Source organism: Narcine bancroftii, chromosome 7 (genome assembly GCF_036971445.1).
Source record: "Narcine bancroftii isolate sNarBan1 chromosome 7, sNarBan1.hap1, whole genome shotgun sequence".
Classification (NCBI taxonomy): Eukaryota; Metazoa; Chordata; class Chondrichthyes; order Torpediniformes; family Narcinidae; genus Narcine; species Narcine bancroftii.
In genome coordinates this window covers 148,496,291-148,515,092 of record NC_091475.1, presented here as the reverse complement: position 1 = coordinate 148,515,092, position 18,802 = coordinate 148,496,291, and the positions used below count along the sequence as shown (strand labels likewise).

General features: G+C 41.2%; 1 protein-coding gene across 2 annotated transcripts in view; it reads right to left on the bottom strand.

Annotated features, from left to right (window-relative positions):
- Positions 1-18,435, bottom strand: part of ccdc82 (coiled-coil domain containing 82) — a 92,994-nt gene extending 74,559 nt beyond the window's left edge. For both annotated transcript variants that reach the window (XM_069890774.1, XM_069890775.1), the window contains exons 1-2: positions 18,353-18,435; positions 3,264-3,844 (exon numbers count right to left, since the gene is read on the bottom strand). In XM_069890774.1, coding sequence (XP_069746875.1) covers positions 3,264-3,839 — 576 coding nt within the window. In that variant the 5' untranslated portion in view covers positions 3,840-3,844; positions 18,353-18,435. The remainder of the gene's footprint in view (positions 1-3,263; positions 3,845-18,352) is intronic.
- Positions 18,436-18,802: the final 367 nt, after the last annotated feature.

The window sequence follows — 18,802 nt, the reverse complement described above, 5'->3', positions numbered from 1 at the left end:
GCCACAGATTCATACTGGCAGCAGCTCACATCATGTGGCCCTCTAATGTCAGGCACCCAAAAAGATCTCAAATGGAATTCAGAAGCTTAAGAGGTTTTCCAAAAGGCTAAGAACGCTTTAGCAGATGCCACTCTCCTTACACACCCACAATCAGAGGCTTCCACAGGCCTCACAGTTGATGCCTCCAATATAGGAGTCGGAGGAGTACTGGAACAATTAATTGATGGACACTGGAGACCTCTAGTCTTCTTCAGTAAACACCTCCGGCCACCTGAACTAAAATGCAGTGCGTTCGACAGAGAACTGCTGGTGCTGTACCTGGCGATAAGACATTTTTGTTACTTCCTGGAAGGAAGGAAATTCAAAATGTTTACTGACCACAAACCACTAACTTTGTCTTTGAGGAATGTCTTGGACCCTTGGTCAGACAGTCAACAACGTCACCTTTCTTGTGTCTCAGAATTTACCACAGATATCCAACATATTGCTGGCAAGGCAAATGTCATGGAAGATGCGCTGTCATGCCAAACCTTATCGGCTGTCCACACCACCTCTCCAGGCATTAATTACAAGGCCCTGGCTGAGGCACAATACTCCGATCCCGATGTTGCAGCCTACAGAACGGCTATCACCAGCCTCCGTATTGAGGACGTTCCCTTTGGTACAGGGACAACAAGTTTACTCTGCGACACCTCGACCGATAAACCCCGTCCCATTATTCCCACCACATGGAGGAGGCAGGTATTCGAATCCATGCACAATTTAGCCCATCTTGCCATCAAGACCACAGTCAAGATAGTGGCCAACCATTATGTCTTACATGGCCTTCGTAAACAGGTCACTAATTGGGCCAGAACACGCACACAGTGCCAAACTTTGAAAGTTCAGAGACACATTAAAGCCCCACTCCAAATATTTGAACCTCTGCGGCACAGGTTCAGCCATGTTCATATTGGTATAGTGGGCTCCTTACCCATCTCCCAAGACACTCGTTACTTACTCATTATGGTAGACAGGTCTACCAGATGGCCGGAAGCCATTCCCTTATCCAAAATATTTACTGAAAGATGCCAGGACACTCCTCAACACTTGGGTGGCACATTTTGGGGTCCCTGAGCACATTACTTCAAACCGAGGAGCCCTGTTTACCTGCAGTCTTTGGGCAGCCCTAGCAACAGCACTCAGGACACAGCTATATCACACCACAGTCTACCATCCCCAGGTGAATGGGGTAGTAGTAAGGTTCCATAGGCACCTAAAAGTAGCCCTGATGGCCCAACTCACTGAGCCCAACTGGGTTGATGAATTACTCTTAGGCATCCAAACCTTGCCGAAAGAGGATTTGGAAGTCTCATCTGCTGAAACGGTGTATGGGGGGGCCATTAGTTATCCTGGGCGAATTCTTGGACACTAACAGGGATGCCGAAAAATCCCCCCCCACCAAGGGAAGCCCTAGCACACCTCTGTGAGCAGTTGGGAACCCTGCTCCTTTACCATCCAAAGCCCTTAGCCAGCAGCACACATTTGTCCCCAAAGATTTTCAGAACTTCACACATTTTCTTAAAAAGTGGAGTGCAAAGACTCCCATTGCAGAGACCCTATGAGGGGCTATACCGCATCATCCGGCACAATGGTTCAACTGTGTAATTGACATCGGAGGCCAAGAGGACACTTTTACCATTGGCAGGTTGAAACATTACTCACCCTCACAGCCCCCTCAGGGTGCCTCACAAAATGAAGGATGAACACGACGATCCAGCAGGATGCACGAGGCCCACAGTGCTGCCCTCCAATTGGCCACAACTAAAGGAGCCTAACTGGCCTATCAAGTAAAGTGGATTACAAATGCACTAATTAGTCCTGAGGGGGCTTTGACCATGCCCCTCAGCTTGAGAATGAAAGCAGGGCTGTGAGCCTAATAAAGTGTTAACAGCACTGAACCAGGGTTTGTGTCATTCTTTCTGAGAACAGCGCGTTCTTTCTGAGCTAACCTGCATACAGCTATAACCTCTCCTGTCCTATAGGCTCCACAGAGTCATAACTTGTAGCAGCTAGCTACAAGACAACGGAACTGCTTTGAAAAGAACTTCAAAAGGAGGTGCAAATAGAGCAAAGTTTAGTCTCAAGTACTGATAAGATCATTCAAAGATTGGGTTTGGAGCCTTGGGGGAGGTTATTTGATTTTACAAGCAGAGAGAGGAAAAAACAACATTTCTTCTCTGTGAGAGAGAAAAAAAGAGAGAGAGAGAGCGAGAGAGAGAGCGCGAGAGAGAGAGAGAGAGAGAGAGAGAGAGAGAGAGAGAGAGAGAGAGAGAGAGAGAGAAGTCAGCTTTGCAGTAGCAGTTGAGGCTGCAAAATGGCAAGCTGGCAGGCTTGTATAAAAACCCCATTTTGAAGATGAGTTGTAAGTTCTGAGTTCAGCCTGTTCAAAACCCTTGTAGTCCTTACAAGATGAAATGGAGTATTTCTCCTGAAATAAGGGAAATAAGAGGAACTCTTGTGGTGACCTGGAAGAGGAAGTTATCATTTGGAAAACTCATGATAGGGTAAGTTTCTTTGGCAAGAAACTGAAGTGACTGATTGGAGGAAATCAGTTTGTGTATGTCCAATCAGCAACAAATATCTCTCTGAAAGCAACAAAAAAACTTCCTGAGTGGTAACTATTTAACTTTAAACACCAGAGCCTGGTGAAGATACATAAATATTAAATTCTGTGCACAGTATAAGAATTGCTTGATACCGGTGAACTTGGAGAAGTGAGAAGTGAATGATTGGACTGTGAAACAAAGAACTTTCCTGAACATATACACATTACATACATGTGTGCTGAGAATAAGGGGGTTAAGTTAGGTTGTTAATAGTAATAAGTTAAAGTCTAATCTTATTATTATGTTTAAAAAATATAAAAGCAACTTTGGCTTAAGTAACTATTGTCTTGGTGAACTTTTTATTGCTGCTGGGTTTTGGATTCCTCCGGGCTCGTAACATAGTTAAGTTAAAGAAGAAGTATTCTGCAGCATCCATGTATGAAGATAAAAGGAATGAGATATGGCTGAGATAAAAAAAACCTTGAGGATGTAAATTTAAACTTGAACTTGAGAAGATATTAGCTCCGAAGGAAATTCAGAAGTTGAACATAACTTCAATGGTGTGAACAACCTGGTCTGGCCTGAAATAGATGTGGAAGAATTAAATATTTGGCAATGAAAAGAAATAAAAATGATAACTATCAGCTAAACAATTAATTATTGAAGGAAACTGACCTCAATTAATTCAAAGCTAGTATTAGTTCTGCGTCGGGACTTTATCTTCTGTGATAAACGTTGAAGCTCCAAATGTCGTTTCCTTTTTCGAGCAATTTTTAATTCTTTTTCTGAATAAGGGACCTCTTCAATTTTCATACAAAAATTAATATTTGAAGTCCTTTTCTCAACACTGCCTTCTTCTTCTTTTTCTTCCTCCTCTTTTGGTACAAATATACGTTGCGAATTGCCTTTTATTTTCCTTAGTGGCTTGCTACAAATCTCGCTATCTGAGCTGCTATCATTCTCAGTGAATACATTATTCAAACGTAAACACTTGTTCTGAATAACCTGTTCCTCATCTGAGCTATCTGTTGTTTTGTTGACTGGATTTTGATCGTCTTCATTATTTGAAGTACTACTCTTTGATTCTTCATCCTCACCCTCTTCACTTGAAGATTCCTCTTCCTCATCTGTGTCGCACATTTTGGACACTGAATCCATCTTTGTGCGTCTTCGGTCCATACGTGATTTAGACAAATATTGAGATGTGCTTGTTCTAGCTCTTGTTCTGCATTTACTGATTGTAGAGGCCATTGTATCTGATTAAATATAGTGAAGGAAATTATAAATCAATTAGCAGCAATAATATAAAGGTTATAACATCTATAATTGATCATAATTCTATGAGAAAAATTCCAGCATTTGGATTGTCACACATGATCCATCAGATCATTAGCACAGAAGTTTCAAATCAGAAATGTATTATATTGTTGGTTCAAGGGTGGAGAAGTTGATGACAAGATAACCAACATGAAAGTCATAATGATTTTCACAAACAGAACTAGAACATAATCATAAATAACAATTTATTTGGCTGTGTGATTAACTTTTTTAATGGCTTTATATTTTAAACTCATACAAAAGCATGGATATGAAGTCACCAGATCAATTTTCCTGCTCTTTCCCATGCAGGAGCTAAATGGGAAGAATGTATCTGTCGTGTCCAGGAACATTGGCACCTAAATCTCCACTCACATTATCTGGGAGAAACCTGCTGGAGATCTGTCCCCTTTCAAAATGTAGAGGAGGAAGGGAAACCTTTCATTAAAGTCAAAAGTTCCCAACTGTTACAAAACAGTTCTAGAATGGGATGCATAAAATAAGTAATTTAATGGTGGAAATTTACATCCATACTCTGGTTTTAATACAAGCAAATTGATCTGTCATAAACAGCCAATGAGCTAAGTGGGGTAAACCAAGCTTGGGATAAGTTGGTTTTGGAGGATATAACCATATAACCATATAACCACTTACAGCACAGAACAGGCCAGTTCGGCCCTACTAGTCCATGCCGTAGCAAATCCCCACCCTCCTAGTCCCACTGACCAGCACCCGGTCCATATCCCTCTAGTCCCCTCCTATCCATGTAACAATCCAGTCTTTCCTTAAATGTAACCAATGATCCCGCCTCGACCACGTCTGCCGGAAGCTCATTCCACATCCCCACCACCCTCTGCGTAAAGAAATTTCCCCTCATGTTCCCCTTATAATATTCCCCCTTCAATCTTAAACCATGTCCTCTAGTTTGAATCTCCCCCTTTCTTAATTGAAAAAGCCTATCTACATTTACTCTGTCTGTCCCTTTTAAAATCTTAAACACCTCTATCAAGTCCCCTCTCAATCTTCTACACTCCAGAGAAAAAAGCCCCAGTCTGCACAACCTTTCCCTGTAACTTAGACCCTGAAATCCTGTCAACATTCTCGTGAACCTTCTCTGCACTCTCTCTATTTTGTTTATATCTTTCCTATAATTTGGTGACCAAAACTGTACACAGTACTCCAAATTTGGCCTCATCAATGCCTTGTACAATTTCATCATAACCTCCCTACTCTTGAATTCAATACTCTGATTTATGAAGGCCAACATTCCAAATGCCTTCTTCACCACACCATCTACCTGAGTATCAGCCTTGAGGGTACTATTTACCATAACTCCTAAATCCCTTTGTTGCTCTGCACTCCTCAATTGTCTACCATTCAATGTATATGACCTATTTAAATTTGCCTTTCCAAAATGCAGCACCTCACATTTATCTGTATTAAATTCCATCAGCCATTTCTCAGCCCACACCTCCAGCCTTCCTAAATCACCTTTTAATCTACGGTAATCTACCTCACTGTCCACAACACCACCAATCTTTGTGTCATCCGCAAACTTGCTTATCCAATTCTCTACCCCTACATCCAGATTGTTAATATATATAACAAATAATAGTGGACCCAGGACTGAACCCTGAGGAACTCCACTAATCACCGGCCTCCAATTGGACAAACAATTGTCTTCCACTACTCTCTGACACCTTCCATCCAACCACTGCTGAATCCATTTCACTACCTCCTTATATGAGGGCTGGTCAAAGGAGAGGTGTCAAAGCAGAATGAATGGGAGTTGTCATACTGGAGGAAGTTAAAGAGAACAGGTGCAAAACCATACAGTCATTTTCAAACTGCTCCCCAAACTCACATTCCACCTTAAGCAATCCTTTTGCCATGAGTGCTCTGTGATTAGTAAGGGATTGCTTAAGGTGGTGTGTGAGTAGAAAGAAAAAGGTTTGAAAACCACTGTTTTAATCGTACCTCACTGACTTGTTATGTGCATGGTTTCATAACTCCAAAGGAAATGGGCCAATTACAATTTTTCTCAAGCAAAATAATTCAGTAACACTTGGGTCTAGAGCAGTGGTTCTCAACCTTCCCTTCCCACTCACAAACCACTTCTTGCATAGAGATTGCTTAAGGTGGAGTGTGAGTTTAGGGGTGCAGTTTGAAAACCACTGCCATAGATCAATGCAAATTCACAAAGAAAAGATGTTGGTAAATAGAGGAAAGTGTCAGTATGGGTTGAGACAAAGGCAAGTTCAAGTTCAACTAAGAAAGGTTATATCTATTTCCCCAATGAACTTTCCTGCAGGAAGATTAGATGTGAAGAGATGGGGAGAGGTGAATAAATACACCCCTGCTACATATCCACAGCTTAAAAAAAATCAAAGAAAAATGTTTGAAGTTATTATCATAATGCTATTCACCAATTGTACACACCAGACACTAATAAGATAAATAACCAGTTAATTTATTTTTGTGATAAATGATAGCCAGGAGATTGTTTGTTCTAAAATTCCGCCAGTCCTCTCTGTTGTTCGATTTCAGATTTATTGTCAGATATATGACATCACGTACAACCCTAAGATTCTTTTTTTCATGCAGGCATGGCAAAATTACCACATATTGGTAGTGCAAAAAAAACTGCACTTAACATACTGATATAAACAAAAAAAAAACAAATTGACTGTACAATACAGAGAGAGAAAAAGTCAATAAAGTGCAAAAGTAAGAATCCTTAAATGAGTCCCTGATTGAGTTTGTTGTTGAAGAGTCTGATGGTGGAGGAGTAGCAGTTGTTCCTGAACCTAGTGGCGTGAGTCTTATGGCACCTATACCTCTTTCCTGATGGTAGCAGTGAAAACAGAACATGTTCTAGGCATTGTGGATCCTGATAATTGGTGTCCTTCTCCAATGGCAGTGTTCTCTTCTCAGATGATGGGAAATGTTTTGCCTGTGATGTCCTGGGCTTTGTCCACTAGCTTTCACAGGACATTACACTCAGGTATTGGTGTCCCTGTGATGCAGCTGGTCAATATACTTTCCACCACACATCTGTAGAAATTTGCCAGGGTTTCCGATGGCCAACCTTTTAATTTTTAATTTAGACACATGGCATGGTAACAGGCCATTTCGGTCCATGAGTATGTTCCAGGGGAGTAGATTTAATGGGCAGCATGGACTCATGGGCCAAAATAGCCTGTTACTGTCCTATGTATCTAAATTAAAAATTAAAAGGTTGGCCACCCCTGCCACACTCCTGAGGAAGTAGAGTCGCTGACATGCTTTCTTCACAATGCTATTAGTGTGTTGGCTCCAGGATAGATCCTTTTAGATAGTGACTCCCACAAACTTAGCTCACCTTCTCCACATCTTAACCCCCAATGATCTATGGATTGTACACCTCTGGTTTTCCCTTCCTCTTGGTTTTGGTGACACTGAATCATAGAACATAACAGCACAGGAAACAGGCCATTCGGCCTTTTTAGTCTGTACCAAAATATTATTCCACTAGTCCCATTGACCTGGAATCTGTCCATAACCCTCCAGACCTCTCCCATCCATGTATCTATCTAATTTATTTGTAAAACTTAAGAGTGAGCCCAGATTTACTTACTGAGTGTAAAGTTGCTGTTGGTGCACCATTCAGCTGTTTTCAATCCCCCCGCAAAAGCTGATTAATAACCCCTTTATATACAACCCACTACCGTGTTATCGTTAATGAATTTGTAGATGGTGTTGTTGTCATATAGCAAGTAGCGCAGGGAACTAAGAATGCAGCTCTGTGGTGCTCTAGTACTGATGGAGATTGTGGAGGAGATGTTCTTACCAATTCTCACTGATTGTGGTTCGGAGGTAAGGAAATCCAGTATCCAATTACACAGTAGGGTATTGAGTCCCAGATCTTGGAGTTTACTGATCAATTTTGATGGGATGATGGTGAAAGGTGAAATTTGGAGAGTACAGAGTTAAAAGCAAGTTAGCAGCAGAGGGAATCATGATTTTCAAGGAATATTGGGGATCTGGTTCAGAAGAAGAGGTGTATCGGCAACATAGAGCAAATGAGGTATGAGGAGTATAAAAAAATGCAAGAAAAACCTCAAGAAAGAAATCAGGAAGGCTAAAAGAAGACATAAGCTTGCTTTAGCAGACCACATGAAGGAAAATCCTAAGGGCTTCTACAAGTATATTCAGAGCAAAAAGATAGGAAGGGACAAAATTGGTCTCCTTGAAGATCAGAGTGGTTAGCTTTGTATGGTGCCAAAAGAAATGGGGGCTATCTTTCATGGTTTATTTTTCATCAGTATTCACTCAGGAAATGGGCACAGAGTTATGGGAAGTAAAGAAAATAAGCAGTGTTTTAATCTATACAGATTAAAGAGGAGGAAGTGCTTGCTGTGTTAAAGCAAATAAGGGTTGATAAATCTCCAGAGCCTGACAAGAAATTCCCTGGGACCTTGAGGGAGTGTGGTGTGGAAATTACAGGGGCTTTGACAGAAATATTTAAAATGACCTTGGCCACGGGTGTGGTTCTGGAGGCTTGGCAGGTAGCCCATGTTGTTACATTGTTCAAAAAAAAGCTCCAAAAATAACCCGAGAAATTATAGGCGAGTGAGCCTGACGTCAGTAGTTGGTAAATTATTGGAAGGTGTTCTAAGAGATCGAATCTACAATTATTTGGATAGCCAGAAACTAATTTGAGAGTCAACATAGCTTTGTGTGTAGTAGGTCATGTTTAACCAATCTTATGAACCTTTTTGAGGAGTTACTAGGAAAGTTGATGAAGGAAAGTTTGTAGATGTTATCTACATAGACAAGGTCCCATATGGGAAGTCAGTCAGGAAGGTTCAGATGCTAACTATTCATGATGAAATAGTGAACTGGATTTGACAATGGCTGACGGGAGAAGCCAGAGAGTAGTGGTGGATGATTGCTTCTCAGTTTGGAGGCCTGTGACTAGATGCTGGGACCATTATTGTTTGTCATCTATATCAATGATCTGGATGATAATTTGGTAAATTGGATCGGCAAGTTTGCAGATGACACTAAGATTGGAGGTATTGTGGACAGCAAAGAACGTTTTCAAAGCTTGCAGAGGGACCCAGAGCAGTTGGAAAAATGGGCTGAAAAATGGCAGATGGAATTGAATGCAGAAAAGTGTGAGGCATTGCATTTTGGAAAGGCAAACTAAGAAAGGACATACATAGTGAATGGTGGGGCACCGAGGAGTGCAGTAGAACAGAGGGACCTGAAAATACAGATGCATAAATCCTTGAAAGTGTCATCACAGGTGGATAGGGTGTAAAGAGAGCTTTTGGCACATTGGCCTTCATAAATCAAAGCATTGAGTACAGGAGTTGTGATGTAATGGTAAAGTTTTTTAAGACATTGGTGAGGCAAAATTTGGAGAATTGTGTGCTGTTTTGGTCACCTAAACTACAGGAAAGTAAATAATCTCTGCACTCTTATCATGATTTGACCTAGACTGCAGGAACTGAGTTACAGCAAAAGGTTAAACAGATTAGGAGTTTATTCCCTGGAGCATAGAATGAGGCAAACTTTGATAGAGGTAGTTAAATTTACGAGGGGGATAGACAGAGTAAATGTAGATAGGCTTTATCCACTGAAGGAAGGTGAGATACAAACTAGAGGACATGGGTTAAGGGTGAAATAGAAAAGTTTAGAGGGAACATGAGGGGGAACTTCACACAGAAAGGTTGGGAACCACTGGTGCAGAATGAGCTGCCAGCTGAGGTGGTGAATGTGGGCTCAATTTTAACATTTAAGAAGAATTTGAAAAGGTACATGATGGGAGTGGTATGGAGAGCTATGGACTGGGTGCAGGTCAGTGGGGCTATGCCAAAACAAATGATGTGGCACAGACTAGAAGGACCAAAGTGGCTTGTTTCTGTGCTGTAGTGTTTTATGGTTCATAAAGGTGTTGAATAATGAACTGTAGTTGATAAACAGCATCCTGATGTATGCATTTTTGCTGTCCAGGTGTTTCAGGGCTTTGTGTAGAGCCAGCGAGATGGCATCTGGCATAAATCTGTTGCTACAGTAAGCAAATTGGAATGGATTCATGTCACCGCTCAGACAAAAACTGATACGCTTCAGCACCTATCTTTCAAGACACCATCACTGTTGATTTGAGTGCTACTGGTCAATACATATTTAGGCAGGGTACTACACTCTTTTTGGGCACTGGTACAATTGAGGCCTGTTTGAAACAGGTGGGTACCACATCCTGCTGGAATGAGATGTTGAAGATACCTGTGAATATATTGGCAAGTTGGTCAGAACAAGTTTTTGCATACTTGACCAGGTACTCTGTTCAGACCGGATGCTTTCCTCAGATACACTCTCCTGAAGGCAGCCCGCACATCATCTTTGGATAAGGACAGGAGAGGATCATCAGGGGACAAAGGGTGCACAGTGGTGGTTCTTCCTTGCCCTTGTGGTCAAATTGGGAATAGACGCATTGAGTTTGGGAGTGAAGCTTTGCTGTCTCCTACTGCATCAGATTTGGTTTTGTCACAGGTTATGTCATTTAGGCTAGGCCACAGCTGTCGGGTATCCCTTGTTGTTTCCATTTTGTCCATAAACTCCACTTTGCCCATGAAATGGCTCTCTACAGGTTGTACCTACTCCTTCCATGATCTGGATCTCTGGACTTAATTGGCTCTTAGCCAATTCCAGATTTTATTGTTCATCCAGGGCTTCTGGTTGGGGAAAAGTCTGTGACAGCTCTGGTGTAATCATTCAGATCCTCAACTGAGTCCTTGAACAGCGACCAATCCACTGACTCAAGGAAGTCCTGAGCCGTTCTTCAGGCTCCTGTGTTAATCTCTGGAGCCTCTCTTTTTAGTCTCTGCCTGCATGAAGGCAGAAGGAGCACAGTCAAGTGATCCAATTTGCCAAAATATTGTCTCTGGAAAGAAGAGTAGGCCTTCCTTATCTTTGACCAGCGATGATCAAGTGTGCTGGGATGTCTAGTACAGCAGGAGCTATACAGCAGAAAATGTGCTGGTGATAATTGGGCAGGGTTTTCTTGAGACAGGCCTTGTTAACGTCGCCGACTAAGATTGTAGTGTGTTGGGGTGGTCCGTCTCTTGTTTACTGACCTTATTATGTAGCTCAGCAAGTGCCTGTTTTTAATCAGTATTGGGATGGATATAAACTTTGATAGAAGGGTCCAGTTAAATGAATACTTATCTGGAAGGTAAGAGCATCCAATAACTCTGGGTACTATAACGGTGCTAAGTTCACCCAGCTAAAGCTCCTCACTGAATGTGGATGAACTCGGAATTATCCAAGAGGCTGAGAGGTTCATAGATTACAGTTATAATGACAAGGTCTTGCCTCAGGTGCAGGCTGCAGATAGTTTGGTAACTACTAATAAGTGTAAAGGAAGAAAGAAGACAGACACCCTTTGACTATTCTCCTCCATAACGTGTACTGCTTTGGATTCTGCAGGGAATGTAGGGGGTGGGAAAGCATGATGTATCAAAGGATAGCAAAGGGACTTCGGCTGGCTACTGTATGGAATAGTAGCAGTAGTTAGGTGCTCTTGTTACTTTTTAAACTTTTTCCATTCGTGCACCTTAAAGTTTCAACCAAAGTGCTCTATATTTTTCCACTATATTAATCAATTATTTCAAAATGGCGACAAGGTGTACTAGAGTTGCAAAAAATGGAAAAAAAGGTAAAAAGGAGGAAGAGACAGCCACTCTATCTGTAGACTCAATTTCTGACCTTATGAATAAACACACACGAGAAATAAACAAAATGATAAAACAATTTCAAAGGGAAATTAAATCTGCACTCAAAAAGATTTCACAGTCGATATCATCAATTGATGAGGGCCTTGGATCTGTGGAGGAAGATTTGAAAAGTTATTGATTTATCGGCAAATTAGAAACTCTTTGTTCTGAACTGTCTGCCAACAATTTCAAATTAACTTCGAGAGTGGTTGATTTGAAGAGCAGAAGCAGTCGCCAAAATAAATGAATCTTTGGCTTAAAGGAAGATATGGAAATGGGCCTGCTGACTAACTTTTTTTAAGATCTACTTTTGGAAGTATTTGGAAAGGAATTTTTCTCTACTCAGCCTGAGCATGACAGATCACATCGTTCCTTGGCTCTGAAGCCAGCTTCACGACATAGTCTGCGTTTGGTAATTCTCCGGTTTCATTAATTTCAAGTAAAGGATCATGTAATTTGTGAGGCTCGTCAGAGGAGAAATCTTTATTACCAGGGCAACAAATAAGACTGGTGGAAGACCTTTGCCTGAAGTCATGAATATGCGCAGAGAATATAAAGATGTCATGTCTGAGCTGTGTAAAAAAGGATTCAAGCCTGCCTTGTTATATCTAGCTCGCTTTGGATTACCTTTCAATGATAGTTGCAAGGAATTGGTGTCTGAAGTTTTCTATTACTGAAGGTTTTTTTTGTTTTGCTTTAATTGGGTGAAGTTTGTTTGTATTCTCCTTTGTTAATGGATGAAGTAATGTTCTTGTTTGGTATATTGTTTCGTTCTGTTTTATTTATTTTTTCTATTTTAGTTTAATTGCTCTTTCTTTTTGGCTTATTAATGTTGATTTTAATTTCCTTTTTTTGTTACTCATTTATCAATAGAGCAAGTAATATTTTTGTTATGTATGCACTCAACAATTAAGACTTGGAGACGTGATGCTTTCTCATCCTTTACTTCTATTAGACTAGCATGGCTACTGACACAGAGGGTTATATATATGGAAGGGTGACATCATGCATCATGATGTGCAGCAGAGGGCGGGCTTATACCTAACATTCTTCCCCCCAACCCACCCCTGAGCAATAAATTTTGATTGGGCCCCTTCAAACTAATAAGATGACATCAGGCCCAGGACTACAAGTGAGAATTAGAATACACCTCATGAGTAATTATAATTATAAAAGGGAAAGTATCTAATAATAATCAGGGCACATAGTCCTTAAAGCATTCAGGTGGTCTTCTTTCTCTTTTGGATTGCTGTGCCTGTCTTTGCTCGGGACCCATAGGTAGCCGGGTCACGGTTGAGTCGATGCCGACTGTCCACCTTCGATGACCTTCAGCGGTGACTATCCTTCTTCACTGCCCTCCTGGCTGTGTATCTCAGTTACTGGACTCCTCGGCTCTGCAACCGTCTCTGCCCCCCTGCCCCCACCACTCAGCTCGAGGGATGGGATGGTTGGGGCAGACCACGGCAGGTCTGGTTCCACCTCCTCCAGTTCATGAGGCAATTCATGGACCTTAGTGACCTTAGTGTCACTTCCACAATCTGTCCCCCAGTAGAACAGAGTATGAGTGTGTTTTGTGGTAGAATGTGGCATGTTTCTGTACCCCAATAGGAAATCTGCAATTTTGTGTGTCCAGGAGGCATTTAGAAGTTTCATGGTTTTCATTGCTTTTTTGAATATTTGTACAAAACGTTCTGCCTCCCCATTAGTGCTTAGGTGATAGGGTGTGGCTGATATTGTTGTTGCACCTAATTTAAAAAAAAGGTTCTGATGTAAACTGAGGTTCATTGTCCGCAACTAATTCATGAGGCAATCGGTAAATGGCAAAGATAGCTCGTAGACAATTGCGGGATCTGCTTTGGTGTTTTTCGGCTGTGAAACTATTGGCCAGTAGGAAAGTCTCATATGAATAGTCCAGCAAAGTCTACATGAATCTGATGCCAAGGTTTCGATGGCCATTTCCATGGGTTAGCTTCAGCTTGCAGCATTTTTGGATGCATTGACTGACATACTTTGCATTCTATTACTGTTGTTTCAATGTCCCTGTCTATGGAGGGCCATCAGACATGCATCCAGGCCAGTGCCTTAATTTGTACCATTCCCGGATGGTTATGGTGCTTTTCTGATAACATGGTAGTTTGCCATTTGGCTGGAATAATTCTACGGGTACCCCAACAGAGTATGTCTTAATCCCTAGATCTTCCGGGGCCAGCAAGATCCTTAGGAGATTGAAAGTTTTGCTGTCAGTTATACTGAGGAAGAGGGCTTGTCTGTGGTTTACTGGACCTTCCATAATATTGTGGGCTATGCAGTAGTGGTTAAACCATTCTACGTAGTTATCCCAACTCTCTTCTTTGTTGAATTTCCCAAACTTTTCCTCCGGCATCTTAGTGCACTTTCACCTTGATCTTTTGGCAGGAACTTGTTAGGGTTGTTAGATAGTCATCTTCTACCTTTCTTCTGTTGTTTTTATTCTCATTGTTGATGCATGGAGAATGTGTAGAGTTTGTTTAGTTCCTCGTCGCCAGTATTGTGCATGCACTCACACAGTTAAAATTCGGAGATGTGATGCTTTCTTATCCTTTACTTCTATTAGACTAACATAGCTACTGACACACAGGATTATATACCTATGGAAGGATGACATCATGACGTGGGCATCATGATGTCCAGCAGAGGGCGTGGCTTATACCCAACAGTTTTGGGCTTAGTTTATTATATGACCATGGGAAAATAAGGTTAACGTTAAAATAATATACATGCGCATAGCCCATTTTATGTACGGGAAATCTTAGGTTTTGGATACTTGCTTTACTGAGCCTGCAAAGTTCTGTTGGTCTCTATATTTTTTTTTGTTTTTTTTTACTATTAATGATCTGGTATTATTTTGAATGCTTGACGTCTAGAAGTGTTTGTGAATTTAATGCATTAGCGTATGTTTTTTTCTTCTTCTATTGCTGACTGTGGGAAAGGGAGATGCGAATTTAACACACATGCATCATGTATCTTTACTGCAAATTTTTCATTTTGATGGTATTCTTTTGTGCAGTTTTTCATCGTCTCGAAAAATCATTAATAATTATTCTTTTAAAATAAGGAGCTATATTTAGAATATTCAGCAGAAGCGTAAGGGTTTAAAATTTATTTTTTTGAGCCTGTTGCTGTCTTATTTGGTATCTGGGAGGTACTTGCTCCTATACCAAGATATTTTAATTTTCCTTTTAAAAGATTGTGAGGATTAATTTACTTATCTTAGTATTAAAATTACAAAGAGTTATAAACATCATTTAAAGGAAAATTTTCTACTTTATTTAAACATGTTAAGTTGTTCTTAACAAGATGGTCACCCTTATCTATTTCTATGATTGGTAGCATTAATTCTATTAAAATTAACATTTTACTTAATTTTTTGTATCTTTTCCAATCTATATCTATTTTTATTCCAAAATCTTTTTTTTATTCACTTGATTCTCTTTTATCTTATATATGGCAAGGAAAACACCCCCAGTTGAATAAAGTTCATCTTTAAAAATCTAAAAGGAACGGTGGTTTGGCATTTCCTAACTTTAGATTTTATTATTGAGTGGTCAATACACATAATTTGATTATTATATTGCAAATTTGATAACTGAGTTGACTATCCCACTTGAGTAGAAATGGAACTAAATTTTACTAAGAATACTTCCATGTTGGCAATTCTTGGGTCTTATTTTTCCTCTTCTTTATACTAATTGACAACACTGTCATTAAACACAGTTTGAGAATATGGGCACAATTTAGAAGGTTTTATTTTGGATTTCATAGCTTTTCTCTTGCTAGTCCTATTATATCTAATCACTTCTTTCAACCTTCTTTGCAAGACTCTGCTTTCAATAATTGGGACAGACTGGATATTAAATGTTTTAAAGACCTGTTTATTGACAATTTTGCATCTTTTGAACATTTGGTTGCAAAATTTAATTATCTAAAGCTCTTTTTTTTTAGATATTTACAAGTTAGACATTTTGTTCAATCTTAGATTCCTGATTTTCCTGGGACTCCAGAGGCAAATATTCTTGATACATTTTTTTTGAGATACAACCTCCCTATAAAGCCTTAATATCTCTTATTTATGATAAATTGGCTGATCTAAGACAAGCTCCATTAATTAAAATCAAGAATGCCTGGGAGCAGAATTTGAACCATTCACTGTCCAATGAGGTTTGGAACTCTATTTTTAAACTGAATTACACTACAGTCCTTTGTGCACGGCATTGTCTGCTGCAAGTTAAAGTAGTTCACAGAGCACAAATGTCTAAAATTATATTGTTTCATTTTTATTCAGACATAAATCTCCAATGTGATAAATGTAAAACAAGGTGATGCTTCTTTAATTCATGTGTCCTGGACTTGCCCTAGCTTAGAAAAATGTTGGAAGGAAGTTTTTCAAACATTATCGGCAATTCTAAATTTAAAATTGGAACCTAGTCCTTTAATTGCTCTTTTTAGAACATTCCAAGAAAATGATGTGTTACTAACTTCAATTCAATGTCGCAGTTTATTTTTAACTTAATTGATGACCAGATGTGCAATTTTAATTAAATGGAAAGATAGTACTCCATTTACACATACACAATGGCCAAAGGATATTATGCTTTGTTTATATTTGAAAGAAGGTTCGATATGCGGTTATCAATTGTTGGCAGAATCACCAACAGCAATGAGAAAGCGTACAGGAGGGAGGTAGATCAGCTCGTTGAATGGAGTAACGACAACAACCTTGCCCGCAACGTTAGCAAAACCAAGAAGATGATTGTGGACAGTGAAAGGTTCAAATCCTGCTCCCAGGCACCAAAGCCAATTCTACAATTGAATGTCTACGGGCCATGTTTGCCACATACAGATTACCTCACAAATTGGTCAGGGACAGTAGACTTCAGTTTACATCAGGACATTTTAAGGGATTTATGTGCAACAACAAAATCAGACATATTTTGTTGGCATCCTATCACTCAAGTACTAATGGGGAGGCAGAACACTTTGTGCAAATATTCAAGAAGGTGATGAAAACCAAATAACTTCTAAGTGCCTCCTGGACTCACAAGATTACAGGTTTCCTATTGGGGTACACAATAGGAAACACATTGCGTTCTACCACAAAACGCACCCCAGTGGAATTAATGTTCGGCCGCAACCTGCGGACAAGGCTGTCCACGGTTCACCCAGATCTGGGCTTCCATTTAGAAAAATCAGCATTGCCACAAATTTTACCTTGAGCACTGGGAGAGGGCAAGAGAGTAGTGGCATGAGATTACAGACAATACAAAGTGATCCTACAAAAGTTGAGCCCTTGCTCATACTCTTTTCTAGTGCGGGACAGACTGTGGAAATGACACAATGATTAATTGCGAGCATAGTCCACGAACTACCTCACGACCTGGAGGAGGTAGAACCAGACCCGCCGTGGCAATCCAAGCACAAAGATGGGTATCCCCGTAACTGTGACAAGCAGCCCAGCACACAGAACCCCGGAAGCCAGCGAAGGTCGGCAGTCACCGTTGACCCGACTATCTATGGGTCCTGCCCAGAACAGCCCTGAGCAAATACCAGTCGGTCCAAGAGAGAAAGAAGACAACCCGAGCGCTTTAAGGACTATTAAGTGCCTTTCCTTATTATAATCTCTCAGTACATGTACCCTAATTCTCGCTCATAGTTGTGGGCCTGATGTAGTAATGGTAGTTAGAAGGCGCCCATTCAGCATTTATGCACGAGGGGGAAGAGTGTTGTGTATAAGTCCACTCTGCTGTCCATCATATGCCCAGGTCATGATGTCACCCCTCCATATATATCTTCTTCTTTGGCTTGGCTTCGCGGACGAAGATTTAAGGAGGGGTAATGTCCACGTCAGCTGCAGGCTCGTTTGTGGCTGACAAGTCCGATGCGGGACAGGCAGACACGGTTGCAGTGGTTGCAAGGGAAAATTGGTTGGTTGGGGTTGGGTGTTGGGTTTTTCCTCCTTTGTCTTTTGTCAGCGAGGTGGGCTCACTGTATATATAATATCTCTGTATGTCAGTAGCTATGTTAGTCTGATGGTGTTAAAGAATGAGAAAGCACTATGTCTCCGAGACCTAATTGTGTAAATTAGGTCTTTTACAAGTGCTGTCTCGGAACATTGTGAAGTTGCACTCGAACTATCTTATAATGGTCGAGGTGGAGCTGTTAAGGAAACCAGGAAATGATACTTTCTAGAGTTGGGCGCCACTTCAACATCTCCACCATCAGCACAACTTGTGCAAGTTACCAAATTGAAAATCTGCTTCAAGATTTCACTTTAAAGGGGAAAAGCAGACTCATACATTCCATCTTATGTCACAGCAAGACGGATTGTGGACGTCCACGTATCACTGTAAACCTAAGCGAGGTCTGACAGTAACCCTTTATTTATAATTGGGAATCCGTCCTGAATAAGCGAGACCTGCCTCCTCCTGCTGCAGACTCTCTCTCTCCCTGCCATTGCCTTCTCAAGTCCACTCCGGCCTGCGCAGCCGGTCACTGGGGCTGAGAGGGCGGCAGCACGAAGCGGAGCGGAAGGGCAACCGCACACACCCAGCTCCAGTGTCAACGAGTGCAGCCGCAGTGAGAGATGGAGGATTGGCCGATGTCCTTCGCATCCCCAACACGGGACGGGCGGGTCAGGCTCGAACTCACCCCCAGCTCCTGGCTGCTCCTCGAGTTCGCTGGAGGACCGCTCTTGGCCGTGGCCTTTGGCCAGACAGGACCTCTTCCTTGGAGCCTGAGGACGCGGCGTCTGCCAGGAGCCCAAACACGCCCACGGGCGTGGGCTCCTTCCCCCGTCCGCAGGAAGACTCTGGGCGCCGCATGAGCAAGTGCGAGCGTTGCAATTGTTTATTCAGAATCAGATTTTTTTTTGCCATGAACAAGTCACGAAATTCGGTTGTTTTGTGGTAGCATTCACAGTGCAAAACCACTTTACAAACAAATCAAAATAGTGGAAGAAAAGTCGAAGTGAGGCATTGATTCATTGATCATTTAGGAATCTGATGGCAGCCGGGAAGAAACTGTCCTTGTGCCACTGTGTGCCCTGTACTTTTTGCTCATGGTCTTCTTCTGGTTATCCATCCGTAGGATGATGATGGA